Source organism: Labrus mixtus, chromosome 11 (genome assembly GCF_963584025.1).
Source record: "Labrus mixtus chromosome 11, fLabMix1.1, whole genome shotgun sequence".
NCBI classification, from domain to species: domain Eukaryota; kingdom Metazoa; phylum Chordata; class Actinopteri; order Labriformes; family Labridae; genus Labrus; species Labrus mixtus.
Genome location: NC_083622.1, coordinates 4,497,796 through 4,522,769, shown reverse-complemented (window position 1 = coordinate 4,522,769; position 24,974 = coordinate 4,497,796). Strand labels below are relative to the sequence as shown.

The 24,974-nt window shown below is 42.8% G+C and overlaps 1 protein-coding gene across 12 annotated transcripts in view; it reads right to left on the bottom strand.

Annotated features, from left to right (window-relative positions):
* Nucleotides 1-24,974, bottom strand: part of adgrb1a (adhesion G protein-coupled receptor B1a) — a 154,505-nt gene that overhangs the window by 98,804 nt on the left and 30,727 nt on the right. For all 12 annotated transcript variants that reach the window (XM_061049655.1, XM_061049649.1, XM_061049650.1 and 9 more), the window contains exon 2: nt 12,083-13,040. In XM_061049655.1, coding sequence (XP_060905638.1) covers nt 12,083-12,815 — 733 coding nt within the window. In that variant the 5' untranslated portion in view covers nt 12,816-13,040. The remainder of the gene's footprint in view (nt 1-12,082; nt 13,041-24,974) is intronic.

The following is a 24,974-nucleotide window of genomic DNA, read 5'->3' as shown; positions in this document are numbered from 1 at the left end:
GCATTTGCGATGCATTGACACATCTAAGATTTTGTCCTTAAAAATTTCATGTATAACGGTTGCCAATGAAAGGAGCGAGTGCATCGGCCTCTTGTGTGGAGTTATTGTCTTCGACCTCTAGAAACAAGGGAAAGTCAGGACGAAAATCTTGTAATATAAATCACTAACAAAAAAGATACTGAGTCATTGAGTCATCACACTCACTGCGGTTACACTCACTGACAATAACTGGGCACATGGCTGAGAAAGGCCAGATAGGACAAACAACAAAGCTTTGGTACTGCAAGATACATTTCACATTTGATTTTGACACGAGTAATTTAAGATGAACTTTTAGCTTCAGAAAAAAAAGTCTGACTGTTTTGTTCTTTAGATTTCTTCTTCTTGTGTGTTGTAAGAGGAGCACATGGAAACGTGTCTGCTCTAATGAGCTCTTCTGTTTGTCCTGGCAGGTTTGTGAGCATGTGTGTGTGTGTGTGTGTGTGTGTGTCCTATGTCTTGTGGGTGAGAGCTGTGACAGTGTGTCACCTCTGGGTGTCATTCCAGGATACCGCCAAGGAGAGCAGCCTTTACAGCCTTTCCTGCAGAGCCACCGCCTGCTCTTAACAAGGACACACACACACACACACACACACACACACACACACACACACACACACACATCAATAAGGCAGTTTTTTTCCCATCCTGCGCCGGCCGCACAGCAGCAGTAAACTTGTACATTTAAGAGTGCTCTGAGTCATTTGTCTTCATTGTCTGAGTCATCACATCTGAGGAATGACGGTGAGACAGTTGGACCGGCTTTGAAATGTCCTCGCAGCTTGCAAGGAGACCGGCAACGTGAAACACACACAGTCTCCATTGTCTCACTCTCACACACACATACACACACACACACACAATTTCACCCTTGGAAGGCATGACACAGTCCCTCAATAATAGAGCACTTTTCTGAAGGGGAAAAAAGGCTTCAAATCTCTCAGAATCTACCCAATCCTTCCTCACAAAAAAAGTGTTTGATGGAGTGTAGAATAGAGAAAGGAAAAAGAAAGCGAGCAAAGGAAACAGTGATGAGCTGCCTGTTAGAAAACAGAGGTATCACAATCCCCTGAATTACTGTCGACCATTCTCCTCCTGCAGACACGCATGACTGATGAGGGAGGGGGAAAAAAAAGTTCAACTTGCTTTTTCTTCAAACCTCACACTTTTCTTTACGACTGGAAATTAATGGTCTCTCACATCGGACAGTGTTACACACACACACACACACACACCTATACATTTGTCAGCTGGCCGTGCTCATCCTCGAGCAGTGCTTTTTATCATCAGCCGGTAAGTAGCGGCGGTAAAATTGCTTAATTAAAGCATGAATGTTTAATAAACCCCTCGGGGCCGCGTGCAGAGGGGAGCTGAGATATCGGCCGTCCGTTGATGGGCGGCCTGGAGGAAGGAGACGGACCATCCCTCAACTCGCTCCGCACTGACTTTTAAGTTCAAGTGAGTACTTTGACAGGGAACAGGTGGAAGTTGGCAAAGGCCAGAAACTTAATGAGCGGGGAGGTCGCTGCCTTGAACTTCTTTTTAAATGTTAAGTTGTTCACTTCTGTGGTGGCGGTGGAGTGTCAGCGCCTGAGCTAATAGAGTGACCTTTTAGCCCAAGCTGCTTCTGCTTTGATCTTCATTACTTTTTATATACAGGCTCACTCACAAGTCCTAGCTGTGTATGCTAATGTCACTTTGGGAATAAGAAGGCAATCCGAGAATGCAATCAGCTATAGCATGATGTGGGGGGAATTTGTTTTAAAACTAATAAATAAAAACAAGACAAAAAGTTGACAGCCATGCTAGTATCTGTGAGGCTGTACTCAGGCAGACTACACTGCTGCATCCTGATATTTAACCCTAATTTTTCTAAAAATCTTTTATATTAATCGAGTAGATCTAACAACGAGTGGGGCTACAGAAAATATAGAGTTGAAAATTGAACAGTAATATGTTAAAAACATATTTTTAAAGTCTTGTTTTTTAACAGTGTGAAGCACTTTGAGTTGCTCTTTGTGTGAATGGTGCTCTATAAATAAACTTGCCTTGCAACTCTCCAATAGAAATGGTCTGATAATGCCCCTGTTTTTTTTGCTAATTGAAATATATTTTCTTTAATGAATTAATCTTAAACGGTACAGGAACTTGAGCTTGTATACCGCTTGTCTAGTCTTCTTTAGGTCACAGTTAACCATTCACACACTGATGGCAGAGGCTGCTAATAAATAGTCCATCACTAAAGACGTAGCAGTGGGAGCAATGTGAGGTTAAGTGTCTTGCCCAAGGACACATCGACATGTAACGGGCGGCTGTGGCTCAGTTGGTAGAGTAGGTCATCTCTCAACCGAGAGGTTGGGGGTTCCCCAACTCCTGCAGCAACATGTCCTAGAGCAAGATACTTAACTCCAGTCTGTATGAATGGGATTAGATACTTCTGATGGTCACTTTACATAGCAGCCTCTGCCATCAGTGTGTGGATATGTAGGTGTGACCTGCAGTGTAAAAGCACTTTGAGTAGTCAGAAGACTAGAAAAGAACTACACAAGCTCATGTCCATTTACCATTCACATGTGGCAGCAAGAGTTGGGGATCTTTAAAAATAAAAAAACAGAATGAAAATATATCTTTCTCAAACATGGCTCCTGCCATCATAGAAACTTAAACTTAACTCATTAATGACCTTCTGTTCACTTTTCTGAAAAAAGGTGAGCCCTCAATTCCACTGCTCGAGAAGCCAGGTCCCTTCTGCGCATGGCTCAAAAAGATGCCAGCAGCCCAATATGTCTGCACCCATTTGTGGGTATTTTGTACAACAGAGGAGATAGAGATGCATTGTCCATATTTATATATAGTCTAAGTTTCAGTCATACAGGACCAAAACGCTGGGCTGACCAATAAATCAGCATTGCTGATCCAAGAACTGTGCTTTTCCCACTGGTACATTATTGGTACGTGAATGGATATGATTCAGGATTGTACGTTTTTACAAAAAACTGCTTCCTCGCTGCATTTGAGAATAATTATGACTTAATCTCAGGATTCTAATTTAGCCATGAAATAACCATCCTGAGCTGAGACCGATTGACAACACAATGAGGTGAGGTAAGCAGATTAACAGAAACAATAGCGATGCTAGTAATCACATCCAGAAATGTCTAATAATTACACTCATCACTAATGGGGTGAACAGAAAATAAGAGCACGCTCATTTGATAATTATTTTTCTGTGCTGCATCCCACATCTCCAAATGAAAACTTCCCAAACAGGCTACGATGCCCCCTGCAGGCGGGGTGACCTCTACACCAGCATGGAGCATCTCGCTGCCATCACCCTTCAGTTTATTCCTGCCCACACGGCGCCCCATGTGGTGAACACCACGCCGCACTCCCTCTACACACACACGCGCACGCACACAGGAACACCTACATACAGAATCAGCTCTATTCCCTCCCTCAGTCAGCCACCCACATGTAGTGACGAGGGACCTGTGCGTGGTTACACCGGTATGTGCACCACTCTCTGGTGTGACATTTCACCATGTGTGTGTGTGTGTGCGCGTCACTGCTGCATACTAGTGTGTGTATGCAGGTGCTTGGGTCCACGCATATGATTGTGTGGAGGAGCCAGTGCATCAGTTTCGCTTTAGGACTCCTCAGTGCTCCTTATGGAGGCGGGTTGGAAATCCCTTAGTTTAGCAACATTGCGGTCCAGCCGGGCGGAGGCTCGCAGGGAGAGACGCAGCACTAACATCCATCTTCCTCAAGACGCAGCTGGCTGCCAGCTACTGGGGAAAAAAATTGCAAGTCAGGAGGGTTTTATGAGTATTTTTCCTTCTTCTTCTCTCCCCACACTGTCACCGTTTTAGACCGGTCCGCTCCTTTTTTATCTTAACCCCTCCATCACATCAATACGACAGCACTGATTAGACTGTGATAAAAACCTGAAAAATTGAGTATCTCAACCCTGCCAAGGCTTTTTGCCAGAGCTGACTGACCAAGTGGAGACAGTGTAGTTAGAGAAAAGAGTCCTCTATCCGTCAGTTTTTTCACACATACAGCGTGTTCTACTGCCCTCACAAAAAACAGCTGTCTGGCTGGTCCGAGGCCAGCAACAACATGCTGGAAGAGCCAAAAATCACAACTGATTTTTGCAAGCCAATTCCAGCACTGATATTGAAGAGTTGCACAAATGAAATAAATACACATTTGATTAGAATCCCCTTTAATGTGGTTATTAAGGCTCTGCACATCTACTCAGACACTCGGCTAAACCTCACTTCAGGTTGATGGTGTGCAGAGCTCTGCAGAACACCATTTACATGAATCAGTGATTAAAGTGTCACAGGATGACGACTGACATCAAAACCAATGGAAGAGGTTTTGACATGTCAAACAAAGGTTTGAGGTCTAATAAAGTTATATGTTATATGTGTTAAGGAAATTAGAAGAAGATGTACTACGTGTACCAACAGGATCCTATGGACATGCACTACTGGAGAGATGTCAGAGTGAGGGGGCTGCCCACAGCGAGCGCTCCTGAGCTGGTGGGTGTTCAGTGCCTTGCTCAAGGGCACCTCGGCAGCACTAAGGAAGTGACCTGGCACCTCTCCAGCTACCAGACCAATTTCCAGAGTTGGTCAGCACCGGATGTGGATGCTTTTAGCTTCACTGCTTAAACTACTTACTACCACATTTGACTCAAACATGGTTCTATTTTAAAGGCCTTATATGTGATTTTTCACACTTAAATATAATAGAAATCAAGTATATCCTCTGAAAATAACTCTGTGAGTCATGACTGTCTACAATGGGTGTAACACCTGAGTCCCACTGTCTGTGATGCTTTCAGAGTCCTATCTTCAGTTTGTTTACATCGCCCCCCGGACGGCCGGCTGGCTCCTCCCCTCGCGTGTAAAAGTTGTTTAATTGAGGGACTAGAGAAAAGAAGAATAACATACTGTACTCACTGCTTAACTGTGTTTCTAGATCACGCTCATTTCAGGTAAATTTACATGCAGTGTGAAGATACGAGCATAATAAAGATCGCTAGCATTAGCATGCTAACACAACAATGCACAGCGAGTTGTTTTGGTTTCATGCTGGTGCTCAAGGGCGACATCTGCTGGATCAATTGCATATAAAGCCTTTAATGAAAAAAAAAGTATTTTGTAAATTGTCCTTTGTCTCCCTTTGTGTCTCTGTCTGTAGCTTTGTGGTTTTGCTGCTGACTGTCTCAGCTAGGTCTTCTTTGGAAAAGAGGTTCTTAGTCTCAATGGGACCAATCTGCTTAATTAAATATTAAATTAAAAACGCAGTTGTGTACTAATATACACATACAGTATAGTAACCGCAGCCTACTGCTGGTGTCAGTGGTCAAACAGAAAAAAAGCCCACATGTTGGTTGCTGTCAGGGTTTTTTTTGCCTGGACCTGACACACACTCCCCCTGACAGGGACCTTTACAACTCACACACACTCACGCCTACGAGTCATAGCTTGTTGACAGCTGAGTCACTGTCACTGGCCTGAATCTGGATTTGGGGAAGATAAAAAAGCCAAACAAAAGAACTAGTGGCCACAAAAGAAAGCTATTTAAAAAAAAAGAAGAAGAAGAGAATATTCAGATGCCACTTGTGTGGACGTTTTCCCTCCAGTTTTCATCGCGATGATAGAAAAAGGCAGACTGGATCAAATCAGGTTTGTTAGTTCAAGCAGTAACCAGTATCTACATTAAATAGTCTGCAGAGAGCCGAGATCAGAAAAAGAGAGGGAACAAGAACATGAGATGTAGAAATGGACGTAGGCTCTTTTAAAACTTGTCCATTTTGAGGTCAATATGCTCCAGCAACACTTGTAGCATAAAAGTCAACTTTATTCACAAATTAGGCCGACGCGTTTCGGTCTAAATGCATGCTCCCCTGATAAAAGCCAGGGTCCCCTGATGAAGGACACAAGCCGATGTGCGTCGGTCTAATTTGTTAATAAAGTTGATTTTCATCCTACAAGTGATGCTGGAGCATATCGACCTCTTCAAGCCTTTTACTCTTCTTAGTTCACACTTTTTTTTAGATGGTGAAGTTGTGACAGAAAATCCTGCTCTGCGACGACACTGGTTTCATAAGACAACATTTTCCTGATGAGGAAAATCATATTTTTTTTATTTTGTGATGTATAATATCAACTTTCAAGTGTAAGGATTTTTTTATTTATTCAGTTATTAATGTTGACATCTTTTTTTTATGCAGAGAGGCCACACCGCCTTCTCTTTTTTGTCTCAGTGTCTATTCAGTCTGAGCGGCGGTGTCCTTGTTTTGTAATTTTTTCAATGACTAATAAATAGTTCACACATTAAGTGACTGAGATGCTGAATGATATTTAGAGTGCATGAACAAGGCAACCGAGGCACGACCCTTTCACGATGCTCGGGGTATGGATGAAAACTCTCCTCTTTCACCTTCACTTGCTCGCTTTCTAAAAACTATCACTATGGTGTCTGTTTTGTTCAGCGTGAGTCATGTGCTTTCTCATCTCCACACATCTCCCTCATCCATCCTTTAATCACTCACTGCCTCCACTGCTGTCAACTGAGGGCAACAAATGAATCCCTTTTTTTCGCTCCGTGCCACACCACGTTTGGTGACATAACACCACATCCACACACATTGGAGGAGTATACCAGAAAAGGGTTTTCATGCACAATACTTCGAGACCGACACTACCAATGGAAACTATTTGGTCTCAAAACCTTTTACTCTGACCATTTGAATGTCAGAACATTCCAGAAATAGCCCTTAAATCGTCGTGTCCTCTCATCTTAAAGGTTAAAGATTTCTCACATATAGCACACGAGCTGTGTGCACACAGTGAGCCATGGGTGTATGAAGCATGGGCCAATGATCATTAGCTGCAATTAAAGTATTCAAGCATGATCATCATTTCTTCGTGACGTTTTTTTTTAAAAAAAGCATCTCATTGCAAATATTTAGTGATGAAATTAGCTTTCCGGGATATTTGCTTTCCCTGCTATTCAGGGATGCAGCTGAGATTCATAGTTGAAAGCAGAGATATATTGGTTTTAAAATCATTTGACCCTTTAAATGTGATCAAAGGTCACATCAGAATCTATACAGATTAAGCTCTTCCCATTGATGATTTTATTGACAAAGAAAAACAGATCATCTAGCTGTGCCCTATCTGTAACACCAGAGGTCAAACTCACACATAGTGCGACATCTGGTATTGTTTTTCCATAGAACTGAAACAACGATCCTATCAGTCTAAAAAAAAAATCAATATACTAACCTAACCATTCACCCCTAAAAACACAGAGGTTGGATTGTTTTCATATTAAGATGCATTCCAATTTGAACATTCTCGGTTTTTATTTTATTTTATTTTTGGAATAACATGAGCTGTGTCTCGGTCTCTTGACCCGTCGTCATTGTCCTAGACAAAGAAGGTTTTAGGTTTTATTTGCAAGATTATCATTGTGATAGTCTGATGATATTGTTATAGATCAAATGCAAACAAAAACTTGACTAACGGACTGTAGAAGAAAGCGTTTAAAGGAAGAATTCGCAACTTTTTGACCCAGTAGATGTCGCCCTTGAGCACCAGCATGAAACCAAAACAAACTGCTGTTTGGCGACACCTCCGCCACACTGAATCCTCCGCTCTCCTACAGCGACTCACCTCCAACCTCTCTCCACTCGCGTTTGCACAAAGGAGTTATCAAATTGCAACGCACCATAATGAAGCACTAAGCACAAGCTGCGGACAAACTTGCCCTCGTCTCGGGCTGCATTGTTTTGTTAGGTCTGTTGGGTCTAGATAATATAACAACGAGAAAGGTATTTTACCTGCTCTTGTAATGCGTCTTGAAAAAACATTATGCATTGGACCTTAACATATAAAGATTTATTGATTGATTGATTGATTTAGCCTTACGTAATCTGTATCTCCTTTCAGAGAGGAGGAGCTTTATTTCAGCGCAGAGAGGATGCTGAAGATACAGAAGGATGTCCCAAGCCTTAGATGTTACCCTCTTAAAAGAGGTGTAAGACAAATCAGGTGACTTAATGCCGGTGATTTGACCGGCCAATTTAAAATGTGTTCTAAGTATTATTCATTCATCTAATTAGTATTCATGAAAGGCTACCAAACCAGGTGGTAACAGCAAAGGTAAGGACAGATGGACCATGGAATTGTAAATGAGTGTCATTAATTTACCCCCCTCCATTGATATTGAATGTGAGTCAGTTGTCAATGACATCACTGAAGTACTTGTGACTTTGACAAGACATCAACGAGTACAGTCTCAAACTTTCTGTTTTGGTCAATGTGTTTGTCACCCAATATATCTGATGTAAGAAGTAATGGTATGGAAAAAGGAGAGTGAAAACATTTCAGTGCAAATCTATGGAATGCAAAACTTTCTGCAAAGAACATCATATATATAAGACATGCCTGCCAAAACTTCTTCACCCCAAACTCCCCCCCTTCCTTCATAAAGGGCACACTTCTTCCTGCAGTCGCATGGAACGTTTGCACTGGAGGTAAATTGTAATGTGCAGCTCGACCCAGTATGGATGTACAACTCGTGATACTGGCCTGAAAAAATTGGCTAAAATGAACAGAAATGTCAGGCTGAAGGAAAGGAAACGGCAAATTCAATGTATTATCAAGCTGCTCTTAGGGGCATCCGGGTAAGCTTTCAGAGTCCACACAGGGAGCAGCCTTAATATAAAGTTTCAATTTAAAAAGAATCCAACTTTTTCTCTGTCCTTTCAGCGATAAGCTGCTCGGACAGAAATAGAAAAGTTGTACTTTCATTAAAGGCCCAAAATGTAAGATATCTACTGAATGAAAAGATACAAATACCTTACTATATGATCAGACATTAAGAAAACACGCTATGTTGAAGTGCTGGCTTCTCTGACAACAATGCAGCAGCCAGTATGTCCTCCTTCTAACTTTAGATTCCTGAATGGTCTGTTTTTTAATTGACCAAAGAAGGTAGGCTGTTTTAAGGCACCCCCACAAGGCCGTTTTGGACACCCCTCGGTTTGCATGCCAAACCAACAGGTGTTGCAGCGATGGAAGCAAACGGCAAGAACGCAAAGAACGGACTTGCGTTCTTGTGGAGTCCTTCTTGGAAGAATGAACTCGCAAGCTCACGAGAACGAGCGCCAGACAAACAGTTTGAATCCTCATCTGTTAGGGGACAGCAGCCCCACAAAGTCTGCACAAGCTACTTGTCTAACCCCTATATGCAGTGGACACGAGCAGAGCTCTCAAGTGCTGACAGCAGGTCTCGCCCCCCATCTGCCACTGGGCAGAACCTTCTGTCCTTCTGCAGAGAGGAGAGTGAAAGAGGCCGGGAGACAGTGGGTAATGTATGAACTCCTGGAACCATAAAGTTCCAGCTGCAAATCACCTGACACAAACAAGCACCACTCGTCCTCGTAAAGCCCGCTTCACTTTGTCAACTCACCCTTTCAGCTCCTGTCAGCCTCACCACTCCTCTTTATTCTCCCCCTTTCTCTCTCATCTCGGTGTCTATTGTCTCGTTTTCATTCATCACTGACAACAATCACCTGTCTGTTCTCCACTCCACTGCACAGCATGCCATATAAACAGCCTGGATCCCACACCTTTCCCCGTAAAGAATCCATTACATCTCCTCCACCTTCTTTTTTTAATTCTCATCCAAAAAATTGATTCAACTAGTCACCTATCCAGTAAAATATTCACAGACTGCATGCATCCTCTGTTCGAGCTCATGACAGGGTTCCAGTCAGTCATTGACTCTGAACCTGGGTTTTCATCTACTCATATGGGCTGTAGCCAACACAGAGACATAGAGAGAAGAAAAAAGCTATAATGTGTCCTTCTCCTTCTATCGCTTAAGGAGCCAACAGTGGATGGTATATTTCTTTTTATTTGTCACACCTTGAGGCACAAACAGCCCACAACCCGCTGTCGAGCACCATAAGCGGGATTACATAAGTGCGATAACTAGCAGGAGAGGAGGCCGGGGTGGCGAGGGGATATTAGCCGCTCTGGAGACTGTGAGGAGGATGAGGCAGGAGATACCCACCGCAACATCTTCTCTGCTTGGTTGGCTTCCCACGACTGGCTCAGTGTCAGCCCACTATCAGCCCCGCGGAGGGAAGGATGGGGGAGGCATGGTGGCTCAGAGGAGAAGGTGGAGGAGGAGGAGGAGGAGGAGGAGATAGAATAAAGACCACAGGCTGATTAGGCGACAGAGAGAGGCAGAGGCAGGAGGGAGAGATAGATGGTGGAAAGGTTAGAGGGAGAAAGGGTAGCTGAGAAATGTTCCATCCCTCTGGCCATAGTCCTGACGATGCCAGGATAGAGATGTCAGACCACATCCCGTCTGCCGAGGGAGGGGAAGGAGAGCCAGGATCAAGCAGCAGACAATTAGACTTCAAGCCACAGTCCCTTATCCAATCACATTTCTGCCTCTCTCCTTCTATCTTCCCTCTTTTGTCTTTCTTTACACCATTCCCCCATCCCTGTCCTGAGCATCCCCAGAGCTATCCAATGTCAGCACTTGATTCTCCTCTGTTTTCACAGGCTTCCCAGAGGCCGATCGAGTGTCCCCCTCCCAGACTGCAGAGGGACGGGGATTCAGTGTTGACCTCGCAAGGTCACAGAGCTCGCTTCCATCAAATGAAACCCTAAACCTTCCATTTGCAGTCTTTCAGTCCCTCTTTCTCTCTTCGACTTCAGCCAAAGCACTCCACTTGCTTTTGAGCCAATGTCACACAATTATCCTCACTTTTCACAAATCACACACATTTTCCACCGGTTTGATGGCTACTGAAGATGCAATTTCTCTGTCATTTTGCTGAGTGCAGGCTAAACCTCCAAGGGTCACCTTTCTGAGGTCAGAATTTTTTTCAGAATCGTTTCTTTCAGGCAAGGCTGTTCTTTCCATAAAAACTGAAAGGAGGAACAGATATTTGGTCATCTTAACATTTAGACAACAGCTGGAAACGAAGCAGTCGATGTATTAAAGGAAGTGCTCGAATCGATTTAAAAGTTTTAATTGGGATTTATCACAGTAGAGGGTCTTTTTTTTTAACAGGATAGGTTTAAAGAGACAAGAAAGGTGGTGAGAGGGTGGAAGAAAACGTGCACCAAACTGCATCAAATCAAAGAACTGTAGTCTTTGTACATGTGCTCCTGCTCTACCAACTGAGCTAAACCAGCGCCCCTTTGGAGGCTGTGATTAATCCTCTCTAATCATAATATTTTTAATGTTGGTATTTACATACTACTACTTACAATTCATCAAAACTTAAAATGTGCCTTATTGAAATTCAAATAAAGCTAGTACCAGCCTGTTGCAACATAGCCCAAATATTTGATTTTGGGCTGGAACATCAGCTTTCAATTGGCCATCCACTGGATCCACTTGATCTGGCAGAATCACCTGAGCCCATTCAGCTTATCTTGCTCACCACTACGCATACAGAGGCACCGATTATGCAACATTATGAATGAAAACACAGGACCACTCAGAAGATTGCGTTTACACTTTGCACAATTTAAGCCAGATGTTGCCACTCACCCCAACTTAAGTTCATATAAGCATGATGTTAGGCCTCCTATCACTGCCTTAGAATTCAAGACGATGAATAGCTTATCTAGTGCAAGCTTTTTATTCCTGTGCATAGATCTTATCCATCCACATGCTGTGAATGACATGATCCCTTTAAATGTCCAAGATAATGCAGCTCTTGGAGGAGACATTGTTTCGTATTCGGGCTCTGTCATTTCATGACATCGATCTTTTCTCTGTTTTTCCACTGTAAAAAGTTAGATGAGGAGCTGTTTTGTTTGGATATGAAGTTGGAAAATCATTTGATTAATTTACATTCAAATGTATTAACTCGTCAACAGTGATAGGCCTAATAAAGATTAAAGCATGTGAACGATGGGATCCCTCTGTAGGTTGTATTCACAAGCATTTCCTTTTTTCTGTTGAACAACCAGAAAGCTTCTCCACTCACCATTTATCTCAGCGTCTTTTCCAATCTCCCTCACGCTGGGTAAACAGTTTTCCAGGTATACTCCATTGTGATAGCAGCTATCCCCCTCGCTGAGCTGCGGCGGGGGCTCCCAGCACATGCACGGAGTCTGCATGATGCCACAGGGCCTGTTAGACGTGCTGGAAGCAAGGCAGTCCTCGAGCCACTGACACAGCATCTGACAGGCGGCCATGCTTGGATTACGCTTTCCCACCACGAGGAACTCCGTTTTGAAGTCCCCGTTGCCTTCTGTGACGGGTGTGCCCGCCCGAGGGAGTCCCTTCCTCATTTGGAGGAACTGCTTTCCAGCCTCCAGGAAGGCCACGGGAGCGGAGGCATCGCACAGCCTCACTACCTCGTTAAAGCTCTCCATGCCCAGGTAGGTACGTGTGGTTTCCAGGAAGGAATCATATTGGAATGTGCGAAGTTGTAATGGTATGCAGTCCTTGGTGGGTTTGGTGACCTTGAGGAAGATGGTGTATCGCCGGGGATCCGGGTTCTGCAAGGTCCAAGAACAAGGTGTGGTGGGGAACACTGACGATGACAGGAAGAAGCCAAAGAAGCGGCTCTGGACTAAAGTGGAACAGGAGTCAGACTCTGGACCTGACGGCGCTGCCTGACATGGACCCTGCATTAGCAGCAAAGGGACAACATACAGTAGTAGCACCGGGAGAAGCCATCTTCTTTGGCCAGGAATCCAATCTGTGCTGGTCATGATTTGCAGATGAAGAGAAGGCGATGGTGTCACAGGTTGATTGCCGGTTCCCTTGATTCAGAGGACTCCTCTTCCAGCTGTGCAGGGCAAAGGAAGAAGATATGAAGGAGGAGGAGGGGGGAGAAGAGAAGGATGCGGTGTAGAAGGAGGGGGAGGAAGGTCGCTCTCAAAGATCCAGCAATCGGCCCATGGCTGCATCAGTCGACCCCCGAGATTCACACGAACCTGTGAAATTGAAGAGACAAAGATATGAATTAGACTTTGTATCTTATCAGAGAACGGAATGGGATTACACAGATCCTATTTATCTCCAAAATGAGAAATCTCTATCAGCTACTGTTTACTGATTGCGCAAAAGTGAGAGCGGCGGCAGTGACTCGAGCCCTGGAGGACAAAAAAAAAAGTTGAATAGAAGCAGAGGGAGGAAGGAGGGGGCAGGTAGTTTAGTTAAGTTTTTCTTTATTATGCAAGTTCACAGCGGTCGCTTCCTGGGAGACAATTGCTGTCCTCACATGTCTGCTCCCATATTTCATCTGTCAGCTCATTACTTTGTCCAATTAAAGGACTATTAATTACAAGAAAAGGCAACACGTGCAGTCATTTGTTAAACCACTTCAAGGATGAGTCTCAGACAGCAATGCCTAGATCAATGTCTGTCTTTTTTTTTTTTTGCTTATTAAACCCAAAACAATTTGCTGTATTTTTTTAAGCTGTATTTTTTAGCTATTTATGCCTTTATTGTAGAGATAGGAGAACGGATAGAGTCAGAAATCAGGGAGAGTAGGGAATGACATGCAGGAAAGGGGCCAAAGGTCGGCTTCAAACCCGGGCCCGCTTGGAGGACTATAGCCTCCGTACATGGGGCATGTGCACCAACCACTAGGCAACTGGCGCCCCCCAATTAGCTGTAATTGTGTCTTTGAATACACATTCAAAAGATGATCGCAGTATATATTTTTTATATACTTTATGTGTCTTTAATTATACACAGGTGAGTCCTCTTGCCTAGCACTGTGGTTATATCTCCAGTGCCTAAACCTACTTAAACTTTGAACTGTTCATTACATTAAAGACATGTAGATGAAGGATTTGTTGCCTGCTATGAATGGGGAGGGGGGGAATTAGGAAATGCTCCTGTTGGTGGTATTTATGGTTGGAAACGATCGACAAATGTGGTTATGAAGTTGGTGCTGGATTGACTGGATCACAATATCAATACGACGTTTATTACGTTTATTGCAGCTGCTTTGATCAATATTTTTTAATATTCTCTGACTCAAATGGAAGAATGAAGATAGAATTAGTGTTTACTCTCTCCCTTCACCATTTTCTTGTTTTTGTGATCGCCCTAAAAAGGTATAATATGCAACTTTCCTTTTCAACTCCCAGTAGATGTTGCACTTTAGCACTAGTCTCTGAGACTAAATCAAAGTATGTTTCTCAGTTTATGAAGTCATTTGGTTCTCTGCACTCTTGCATTGATAATCAGCCATTATTCCTCTACATAAAGCATACCTGAATAACAGGGCTAACGTTTGGAGAAGAGGCTCACATGATAAAAAAAAAAAACATGTATGAAACATGTGATCCTCTGAGGAACACATAAACAAGATAAAAGAAGTGCCGAACATCCGTGTGAACACAGAGCTGAGAACAACAAACCCAGAGAGAGTTGTACTTCTCTCTTAGGGCGCACTAATGCCCAGCTGCTCTGTAGCGTGCTTAAACACAGTTACCCCCCCCCCCCCCCCCCCCCCCCCCCACCCCCCCCATCCCCCTGCTGGCCTGTACTCACACTGCTCCAGGACTAGACGGGCCTAAGCACAGTTACCTCTTGTAGCCTACATAACATTGCAATGAACGTGATCATGAAGCATGCATAGTTTACAATACAGACGGACTCAAACAATAAAAAAAATACAAAATGGACGCGCAGTTGAGTCCGCTTCCGCACATCAGTGAACAACACAGAGAATGTGACAGCTACTTTACTGACTTTGTGGCTTATTTTGTCAGATACAGACAGTACACTCAGGGACTTCTCGATGATAGAAGGCTGTCCACGTTGTTTACCCATGCTTGTGCTTGTGCATGAGCTGTACCGTGCTGAAGCATACCACTTCCAAGCGTGCCAGGGCCAAGAAAGTGGCGACTAAAGTGTCTTGAAAAAACAGACTGCCATTGGCTAAATGTTATTATGAACATTTATATCATCCCAGATTCTCACAATTGGTGCATCTCTATTATTCAGTTGACCTTCTATAAATTCAGTTTAATCTAAAGAGCAGACAAGCTAATCAAACCCCAAGTTTTATGAATAAAATTAGAGGTTCATTTAAAGGCAAAAAGTCCTGAAGGCAGCCAGACGACTAAACAGAAAAACATTGGAGCCCACCATCCTCTCCTTAAAGTCCTTTTTTCAGACAGACTCAAATTAGTTCCACCTAGTATCCCCTTTGAGTCGATGACAAGTACAACTTGATCTCTGTCCAGCTCCTTGATAGAAAGATTTTTGGCTGTACTGAACCACTGTGTGCAGTGTTGTCAAGGATACCATCATAGTGAAGCCTGTGACTGATCAATCACAATGATCTGCAGGCCTGACAGACAGAGAGAGCCTGTGAGAGTGTTATGTTGAGAGGCATTAGAGCAGGATGGAGTTAAAGATAAGTTGTCATAAACCAATAAAGATAAGTCGACAGACACAATAAGATACAATCCGAACAGAAAATCCATCTACAGCAGGCCTTAAGGGGAGAGTGTATCGTCTCCACTCAATGAATTTCTTTTCCAAACAAACTTAATTAAGCAAACTTTAATCAAGCTGCGCATCTGGCCTCGTCAACAACTGCATTTTTTTCTTAACTGATAACAAGTTCATTTGGGGAGCCGCTTCAAGCAGCTCAAGAGCCTCATATCTCACAAATCAGGACAATAAATTAACTTTTTCATTTCAGCGGGGAACCCAAAAACTGTTTTCCTGCTAGATTTATTTTATTTACGTGCAGTTTGTGTGCAGCTCTTTCTAATACAATCTGTTTTTAACCATGTGGAGTTTGGAGTTCTGGTAGCAACCTAAGCCGTAGTCGAATTCTCAGCCTACAGTCAGGTTGATTTTTCTGAAGTACAGACCCACAGCTTGCAACCAATTTCTTTAGAGTCATGGTACCCACCACTGCTGGTCACTTGTTGCCCTTAATTCTTTTCATTCAAACCAGCACTCCACAAGGTTCATTTACTGTAAATAAACTGGACAAAAGAAGTCGCCTGTTGGACAAACTCAGATTGGATTTCATGGTCAGATATGAAAGAAAATGTCAGCAGTGTGGGAGTCTTGCAGCGTCTTAAGGAGAGATCAGCATCATGCATTGCTTTGTGCAGAATATGTAGAAATCCTTGGATGAGCAGTTTACGGAGTCAAATGCCAAACATCAGAGTAAGGAAGAAAAACTATTACTCAAGCATGTTGTTCAAAGGCTTTATATGTGATTTTTTGATCCAGCAGATGTCGCCCTTGAGCACCAGCATGAAACCAAAACAACTCGCGCTGCATTGTTGTGTTAGCATGCTAATGCTAGCGATCTTTATTATGCTCGTATCTTCACACTGCATGTAAATTTACCCGAAATGAGCGTGATCTAGAAACACAGTTAAGCAGTGAGTACAGTATGTTATTCTTCTTTTCTCTTGTCCCTCAATTAATCAACTTTTATACGCGAGGGGAGGAGTCAGCCAGCCGTCCCGGCGATGTAAACAAAGTGAAGATAGGACTCGGAAAACTCTGAAAGCATCACAGACAGTGGGACTTGGGTGTTACACCCATTGTAGACAGTCATGACTCACAGAGTTATTTTCAGAGGATATACTTGATTTCTATTACATTAAAGTGTGAAAAATCGCATATTAAGCCTTTAAACCAACATTTAGGGCTACAATCACCTGCCTCTGGAGGCAGCGACATCCATACAAGTCCATCCAGAGTGGGGTGGAATTAAAAATATGTGTCTTACATCAACAGAGCGCCCTTTCCCTTTTGTGTGTCTAAAATAACCCTGGATTAATTCATGTGTGTCATTTCTCACAACCCTAAAGCTACGGCGCGTCTCTCTATGTAATATCAGTTACCATCAAAGGCCTCTCTTCCGGCACACTGATTGATCTTGTCTCATTTCATCTCAGTCGGCCTGATGTCTCATTCTTCCTCGTTCCATTTCCCCCCCGCCCTGGGCCTGGCAGTTTTTTTTAAGTTACCCCTCGCAGGGAAATGCATCCTGGGGGAAACTGCCGCGGCCTCTTTCAGCAGACGGGCCTGACAGTAATGAAATGAATAGAGCTTTAACAGAGGATAAAGAGTTGTTCTTTATCGACAGCTCCGCCTCATTTATCTCCAGGCCCCCCCACACACACACCACACCCCCACCTCCTCCTCCTCCTCCTACTAACCTGCCGCCAGGGAGTCCCATCACCTAACATGCCGCGCTCTATTTGAACTTCCTGCTCATGTCAAGCCTCCCCTCATTGTTAACACCAACCAATACCCCCCCCCACCCCCCCCTCCGCCTCCGCCTACCTACCTCCAACCCTGAAACACTCACACAGACAGACGCCCCCCGTCCTGTATCGACCGATCGTCTATGAGAAGCCAACAGATGGAAAGCAGCTATTAACACACTTTCATCTGCTCTGCAGCCGAGGAGAATAGGATGTGGCAGTGAAAGGAGAGATATGATCCTGAGGTGCACAGTGGCAGTCTGCTGAATGAAATCTGACCCCGAGATTAAACTTGATGTTCCCTCATCAATTAATCAATGCAACTCTTTGAGCCTCTGCGGTTACATGCTGTATTAGATTTTTTAAAAGGCACAGAGGGAGGTTTTTTACAGCTCACAGAACAACACTGAGCTGGAGAAAGCACACAATACAGGAAGGTGGAAGTAAGCGAATATAGATGTATTTGTAATGTTTTTTTTTGCAGAGTTGACATCAAATGTGCTATATTAGACAACGTTCTAGCCACCCCTCTATAAGACATTATTAAAGGCCGGAGAAGTAGCTGCAGTGAACGGCTAATTTCACTGCGCTTGCAGGACTGACAGGTTCAGGAGATCCTTTGTCCTCACAGCCATTAGACATAACACACAGGACAACGGCATCAGCTCATGACTTGAGCTGTGGGTGGAATGTCACCGCCTGCCTTCCTCCTCAGCACTCGCTTGCCCCGGGAAACGGTGCAATAATAAGAACTATAAAGTACTGTGGACACTTTTAGGATTTTATTTATGTGTTTAATTTATCTATGCATATTTAGATTATTCAAGACTCTCTTTTTTTGTAGTCCGGTTTTTAACAATTAGCATAGTTTTTTTCACAGTTTCTTCAATGTTTTAACTTATATGTGTGAGTTATGGGGTACACCTGTATAGACCTGAGTACATCTATCCATCTATATTTTTAAGATGCTTGTTTTAGAAGGCTGCATTGCGATTGATGTCCTTCAGGTGGAATTCAAAGCCTTCAAAAACATACTGCGGCTTCCAGACCTTGTTTCCACTCATATTTGTGTACATAGGTGAGTCAAAAGGAAGGCTATTCATTCCTCTGGTAATCTCAATGATATGTGATGTGCCTGACCGATATGTGATTTTTGGGGCTGAGAAAAAAACCCTGACACCGATACATTGACCGATATCTTTCTTAGATCTATTTCGATCTTTAGAGATAGATATAGATATACACATTTATTGTGTTGATCCCTCAATTGCATTTATCAAACACTTGTGGAAAAGTTTTATAATGAAGACAAGATGGTCACTCAACTGGAAAGTAACTGCGCACGTACACGCATCACAGCTTGACACTCTGTCTAGTGATAATGCTTGTTGAAATCGATAAAGCGCCCTCTGCTGGTGACAGAGAACTGCTAATGTAATACAATGAAACTCAAATGAAATGCTATTTGACTTGTGGATAAATCGAGTCATATCAGCGCATGTCTACGATGACATTAGCCGATACCGATAATCAATGGATATGTTAATATCGGCCGGGTGATTTATCGTCGGGATCTAAAACTAGTCAAATATATTTAATTGACAAAACAAAAGGATCTTTCATATGGGAGTACTACATCTATATATCCCATAAAGAAGGGTTAACATAAGTGTAAATGTTTTAATTGATGGTTTAAAATGTGCCTGATTTTAAGGTGTCCTGCAGCACCCTTGGGACACCTACCTCCTGCGCGCATGCATCAGAGCCTCATTTTGAGATGTTAGCCGGAGACATTTTATAACTTTTTAGTAGCTATAAGTTGTTTACACCACACACTTTGAAATCATACATGTTAACATTAGCACTTCACAGAACAGTATTTCCTGTATTTTTGCTGCAAGCTGCTGGTTTATTCAGATTCAGAGTGAGAGCTGGCTGTGTGAAAATGTTAGTATTCTGAAGCTGTGGAATATTTCATTCCTTTCAGCCCTCTGGCTGGAACAGCAAGCAATTAAAAGAACAAAGGTGTTGCATTAGCCAGCAGCCTAGAAGCAAGAGTCCATGTAAACAAGCCCAACAGGCGCTCTCTCTGTGACTGAGTCAGAACAATGGCCCAATCACAGGGAAGCAACAGTCCCCTCAGACAGAGATGTAGACGAGGAGAGAGATAGAGGCAAAGACAAAGGGAGCACTGATGAGAAAATGATAGAGTCGCACGGAGCATCACTTCTCACATCAGCAGCGCAGGGATTACAGGCTGATTAGCAGGGACCTGCTGCCACACGCCGCCGTGTAAACTACAAGGCAAAAAGCCACGGGGCTGCAAGCAGACGGGTTCCCTCTGCTCTGAAGTACAAATTGTATAAATGCTCCTCTGTGGGATTGAATTCTGCCACTGCTTTGATAAATAATTTGATATCAGTTATAGCAGTTTGGTGTTTGGACATTGATCATGGATATTTAGTGTGTTAAACATCGCTCAGGTGAGAAATCAATCACAGGAGGAGAAACAGGGACAGAGACACTGATGGAAGATGAGGAGACACAGGAAGAGCGACCCTGATGGAAGATGAGGAGAAACAGGAACATAGAGATTGATGGAAGATGAGGAGAAACAGGAACAGAGAAACTGATGGACGATAAAAAATAACTCTCATTTTTTAAATCTGAAGTGCAAACTTGGTCACAAGTCAGTCTACAATAAACACATCACTAGTGCTTTTGAGTCAACAGGACCATAAACAAAACTAACTCTATGTTGTGGAAGAAAAAAAACAACATAGTCCTGTTCTCCTGAAAACATGAATGTGGATCAGGGTGGTGCGTATGAGTGTAAGCATTTTGTCACTGAGAGTGTAAAAAAGGAAAACATTGCATGTCCTTGTCAAGTGATGTGTTTCCACGTCCTTCGCTTGGATTAAAGATATGAAAGAACATAGACTTTGATTTTTGAAGGACACAAGATGGAAGTTGTCCTTCAGCCACCAGGGTAAAAAAGAAGGTGCCGAAATCACTGCTTCACTTGCTTAAATAAATGTGCCTTTTGGTGGAAACTATGCGAGCTTTAAAGGAATGTGATGTGTATACATTTGTTCTGAATTCTTCATGTTGAGAGACATTTATGTTCAGAGACTTTTATTTTGGAATGTAACTTTGAAAAGGATGTTTGCTGCTGTATTGTCATCTAGGCTATTCTATCGGTGCTTTGAAGATCTACTAAAGAAGTTTGCACCGTGATGTAAAGCTTCTGAATCCATCTGATGACTCTGTGTTCTCTGAGCACAACCTTGTAGTGGTCAATTTTCCAAACCAAGTTTCAGAGGGTTTAATACCCTACAGGAATTACATGTTAGGGCAGTCGTTTTCTGCTGGGCCCTAATATAACGGATATAAATATTTCAAGCCCCATATCCCATCACACCCGTCACCATGCACACTGAAACATCATCAAATATCGATGGACTAACAAGCGGCTTTTAAAGAGGAAGGAATTCTGCAACATGAAACGTCCACATTTTTAAGATAGGTAACAACAGTCATTGTTTTAAACAGATGTGTCTTTTTTACTTGACTCTCTGAAGATGAACAACTCTGAACAACAAAAATGTGGGGAACAAATGATGAAAATCTTCTTTTAAGATTCATACTTCCAGTCCTACAATCATTTCAATGACTGGTGTGGCCTTGTTTAGTGCTTCAGATCTTCTCAAGTCTTTATTGCAGCTATAAGACTACCACTCTTTTGTTCGTTTTCAATGTCAAGCTGAGTTGAGGAAAATGCAGGAAAACATCTCTCACACCGGTAGACTGTGGTAAAAGAATGTGTAGAGTGTAGATTCATTGTTAGCTTTGGGTTTATCTGGAAGTCCTCTCACAAAACTCCCCATGCATGGCTGGCAGTGCAAAACAGTGCCAGGTCCCCACTGTCATAACCTTGGACCCCCCCCTCACTTTGGGAATCACTGTTTTGGGGTATCGATTTCTCTGAACTAAAAAACCACAACAGTCCAGGAAATTCTCTCTGACCTCAGCTTTCCTTCTTATAATCATGAGGATACATCAGGAAGCTTTACAGAAGAACATAAACTCACCCAAAAAAAGGTTCCTCGGCCGACTGGCAAAGAGGTTTTGGGGACTTAAATACTTCTTGGTAAAAAACACATTACTGCTAGTAAAGGGTGGAATTATGTAGACGATTACTCAAAGGATTACAAACATCACATTTAACTCAGTCTTTAAAATGAACAAAAACGCTACTAAGCATGCATCATGTTCAAGTTGATTCTACTTTCGGCTGGTTTAAAACCAGTTACGACAAGAAAACCCCATTACAACGTCCAACTTGGTACATGCCAGATTGCCAACACCTGGTGAAGCATGGTGCGTTCATGTACAAACGTTCATGAGAGAATCATTCTCAATTCGCTTGATAATCAAATCTTTGGTGTCCCTTTTGCAGATGTTAGCGTCATGTGCCGTCCAGGTTGTACTCTCTTTAGACTTGATTGATTTTAATTGCATTAAATAAATTGCAGTCCTTACTTTAAATAGAAGCCTGACACTAAATGATTTATAATATCTCATTACCCAAAGCATGTTTATAATGGATACTGTGCGTGCCAAAGCAGATACAGCTCTAAGAGGATAACATCAACTGCTAGTAGACAACCTTTCCCTTGAACTAACTGTAAATCCTCTTCCTTTAAAACACAGTAAGACATTTTTCTTTCTCTTTCAAAATTCATGAATGGACTTGAGCGTGGAGGTCAAAAGAAAAAAACGAGCTGGAGGCAAACACGGCGGGTCTTTCTCTCGACAAACTGCTGCTGTGTCTGTACAGCTGCACCCTGATGGCTGCGACAACAGAAACCCGCGACATCTTGCAAGGCTCCTAAATTAAACGGATAATCATCTGTCTGTGCTGATGAATGTGTTTACTGTGGTAAATGTCAAAGCCTTTCTAATAAGCAGAGGGAGGACATCACACACACACACACACACACACACACACACACACACACACACAGGAACTTGCTCACCATTATTCAAAAACACATTTCATTACAGCTCCCACAGAGCTCAACTCGGAGTCGTACAATGAAAGTGGTGAATGTTTAATTGATGAGAAGTGACTTTGAATAAAAAATATTTAGTGGATTCAAAGAGGGAGAGTCAGAATGCACATTCTGTTTAATGTCAAAAAGGAATTTAGTCCCGATAAATCTCCTCCCCAGTCTTTTTGGAAAGCGAAGCAGGCTTTGTGTGTGTATGTGTGTGTGTGTGTGTGTGTGTGTGTGTGTGTGTGTGTGTGTGTGTGTGTGTGTGTGTGTGTGTGTGTTTGAGTGTGTTTGTAGACGATAGAAATAATTCCACCATTGTGTGGGAGGAATTTACTTTACAGTCCAAAAATCTGCGATGCAACCTGTCTCACATTGCATTAAGGAGGCAATATCCCGACTGAGACAACATCCAACTGGCTCCCGACCATTCAGGGGCGGTTCACATGCTGCTTCACAGGCCTTTTATTGTCATGTCTGTTGGATGCAACCACTAAACACTGGTAACTTTTACAGTTTAGTTATTCTCCTTACTGCATTGAAGTTCAGCACACCATACAGGCCTCCCGAAGCTGCCAGATTCTTTTATAGCCCAGGACATAAAAAATGTTAATGAATGGATATAAGAAAAAACACATAAACAGAACGGACGTTAGTATGTGTACACACTTGAAACAAAAACAAGCTAACCAGTCGAGGCAGCAGTAGACTAACAATCCCCCTAAAGTAACTGCTTTGGTGGAAGAAGCTAGCAGCAGTTTCTGAGAGGAAAAAGACTACTTACTGTACCTTTACCTGCCTGATTCACAAAACGGCAAAGCCAAAAAGACACCTTCTAATTCACAAATCACTACTTTTGACAGAGTACGCTGTAAGCACGTGTCAAGCTGCACAGAATACAACAAAGCCGACAGGAAGTCAGACAAGGAAACAAACAAAAAAAAAGCATCTGGTCAATTTCAAAATAAAACACAATATACAATTCTATAATTCACTTAGCAGACGCTTTTATCCAAAGCGACGTACATCAGAGAGTAAGTGCAACACAAGCAAGGATCTAGAAAAAAAGGAACAATGTCAGTAAGAGCAAACGATCAGATTTGAGTCTGATTGGACACACAGGTGCTGACAGGAAGTGACCAGAGGCAAAGCACAACATTGAGGGCAGTTCTTGAGAGCTCTAATCAGTATAGAAACCATCTTATAAGTCGTCGTTATCAAACAAAAACCATCGTCACAACCATCATCATCATCATCAATAATATATGGACTCATGATCGTATTTTCCATCATTTTATCAACGTTATATCAAAACAGGCACCAAACGAACAACAAATCATCCTCAGAAAGACAAAGCAGCATTTTTCTCTTTATTCTCGCGTGATCTTGGCTTTCTCGTGTGATGTGTGTACAGCTGCTCATGGCTGCGCTTACGTTCAAGAAACGGACCCTGTGGGGCAGGACACACGTCGTCCGGTGATGCAAAAATAGTGGCGCTGACGGATCGCGGTGAGTGTGGAAATTGAGGGTGAGAGTAACAATCTGAGCCTATTAGTGGCAAACATAGACTTTGAGTGTACATATTTTGATCAGGCTGTTTGATAACCTGTCACAGTATGGATGACTCTGCAGCCATTATAGCCTATAAGCAGGCTGAAGGAAATGACACTTTTTGCACTTATTAGTCATCTAGATGGTAACATGTGTCAAATTGGGGCCAGGGATGTCCACTCTGATGGACCCTGAGAACAAAGCACTATATTTTCCCTCTTCCCTGGTTATCTTCTGTACATGCACAAACAGTACTCCCTCCTCTTTTCCATTAAATGTAAAAACGCATCCCTCGATTTAAATATTTTTCTTAGAAAGTGTAATAAAAAGGTGCTCATGCAGTGTGTTGTAAAAAGGTTTTTACTGACACTAACTTGGAGCCAGGAGTGACAGACATAAAAATTAACCAAGTGGAAAGGTTAGGTCTTCAATCTGATGGTTATGGTTCGCTTTTGTAGCTCTTCTATAGAGGCATCGGTTACAGCAGTGTTTCCCTGACTTTTTCTGCCACCCCCCCCCCCGCCCCCCTCTCCTCACCAAACACATCAACATATATTGACATACGCAAAACACACTGAGACACGCTCTTTGCTATAATTTATATTCATCATTGGCAGCACAGCTTACAGAAATATATAATTTTCAGTGTGGTTCAACAAGCTGAAAAGCGAGACTTAAAAACAACTTTAAAGGCTTAACATGCGATTTTTCACACTTAAATGTAATAGAAATCAAGTATATCCTCTGAAAATAACTCTGTGAGTAATGACTGTCTACAATGGGTGTAACACCCGAGTCCCACTGTCTGTGATGTTTTCCGAGTTTTCGAGTCCTATCTTCACTTTGCTTACATCGCTCAGCCGGCCGGCCGGCTCCACTACTCGCATATAAAAGTTGTTTAATTGAGGGACTAGAGAAAAGAAGAATAACATACTGTACTCACTGCTTAACTGTGTTTCTAGATCACGCTCATTTCAGGTAAATTTACATGCAGTGTGAAGATACGAGCATAATAAAGATCGCTAGCATTAGCATGCTAACACAACAATGCACGGCCAGC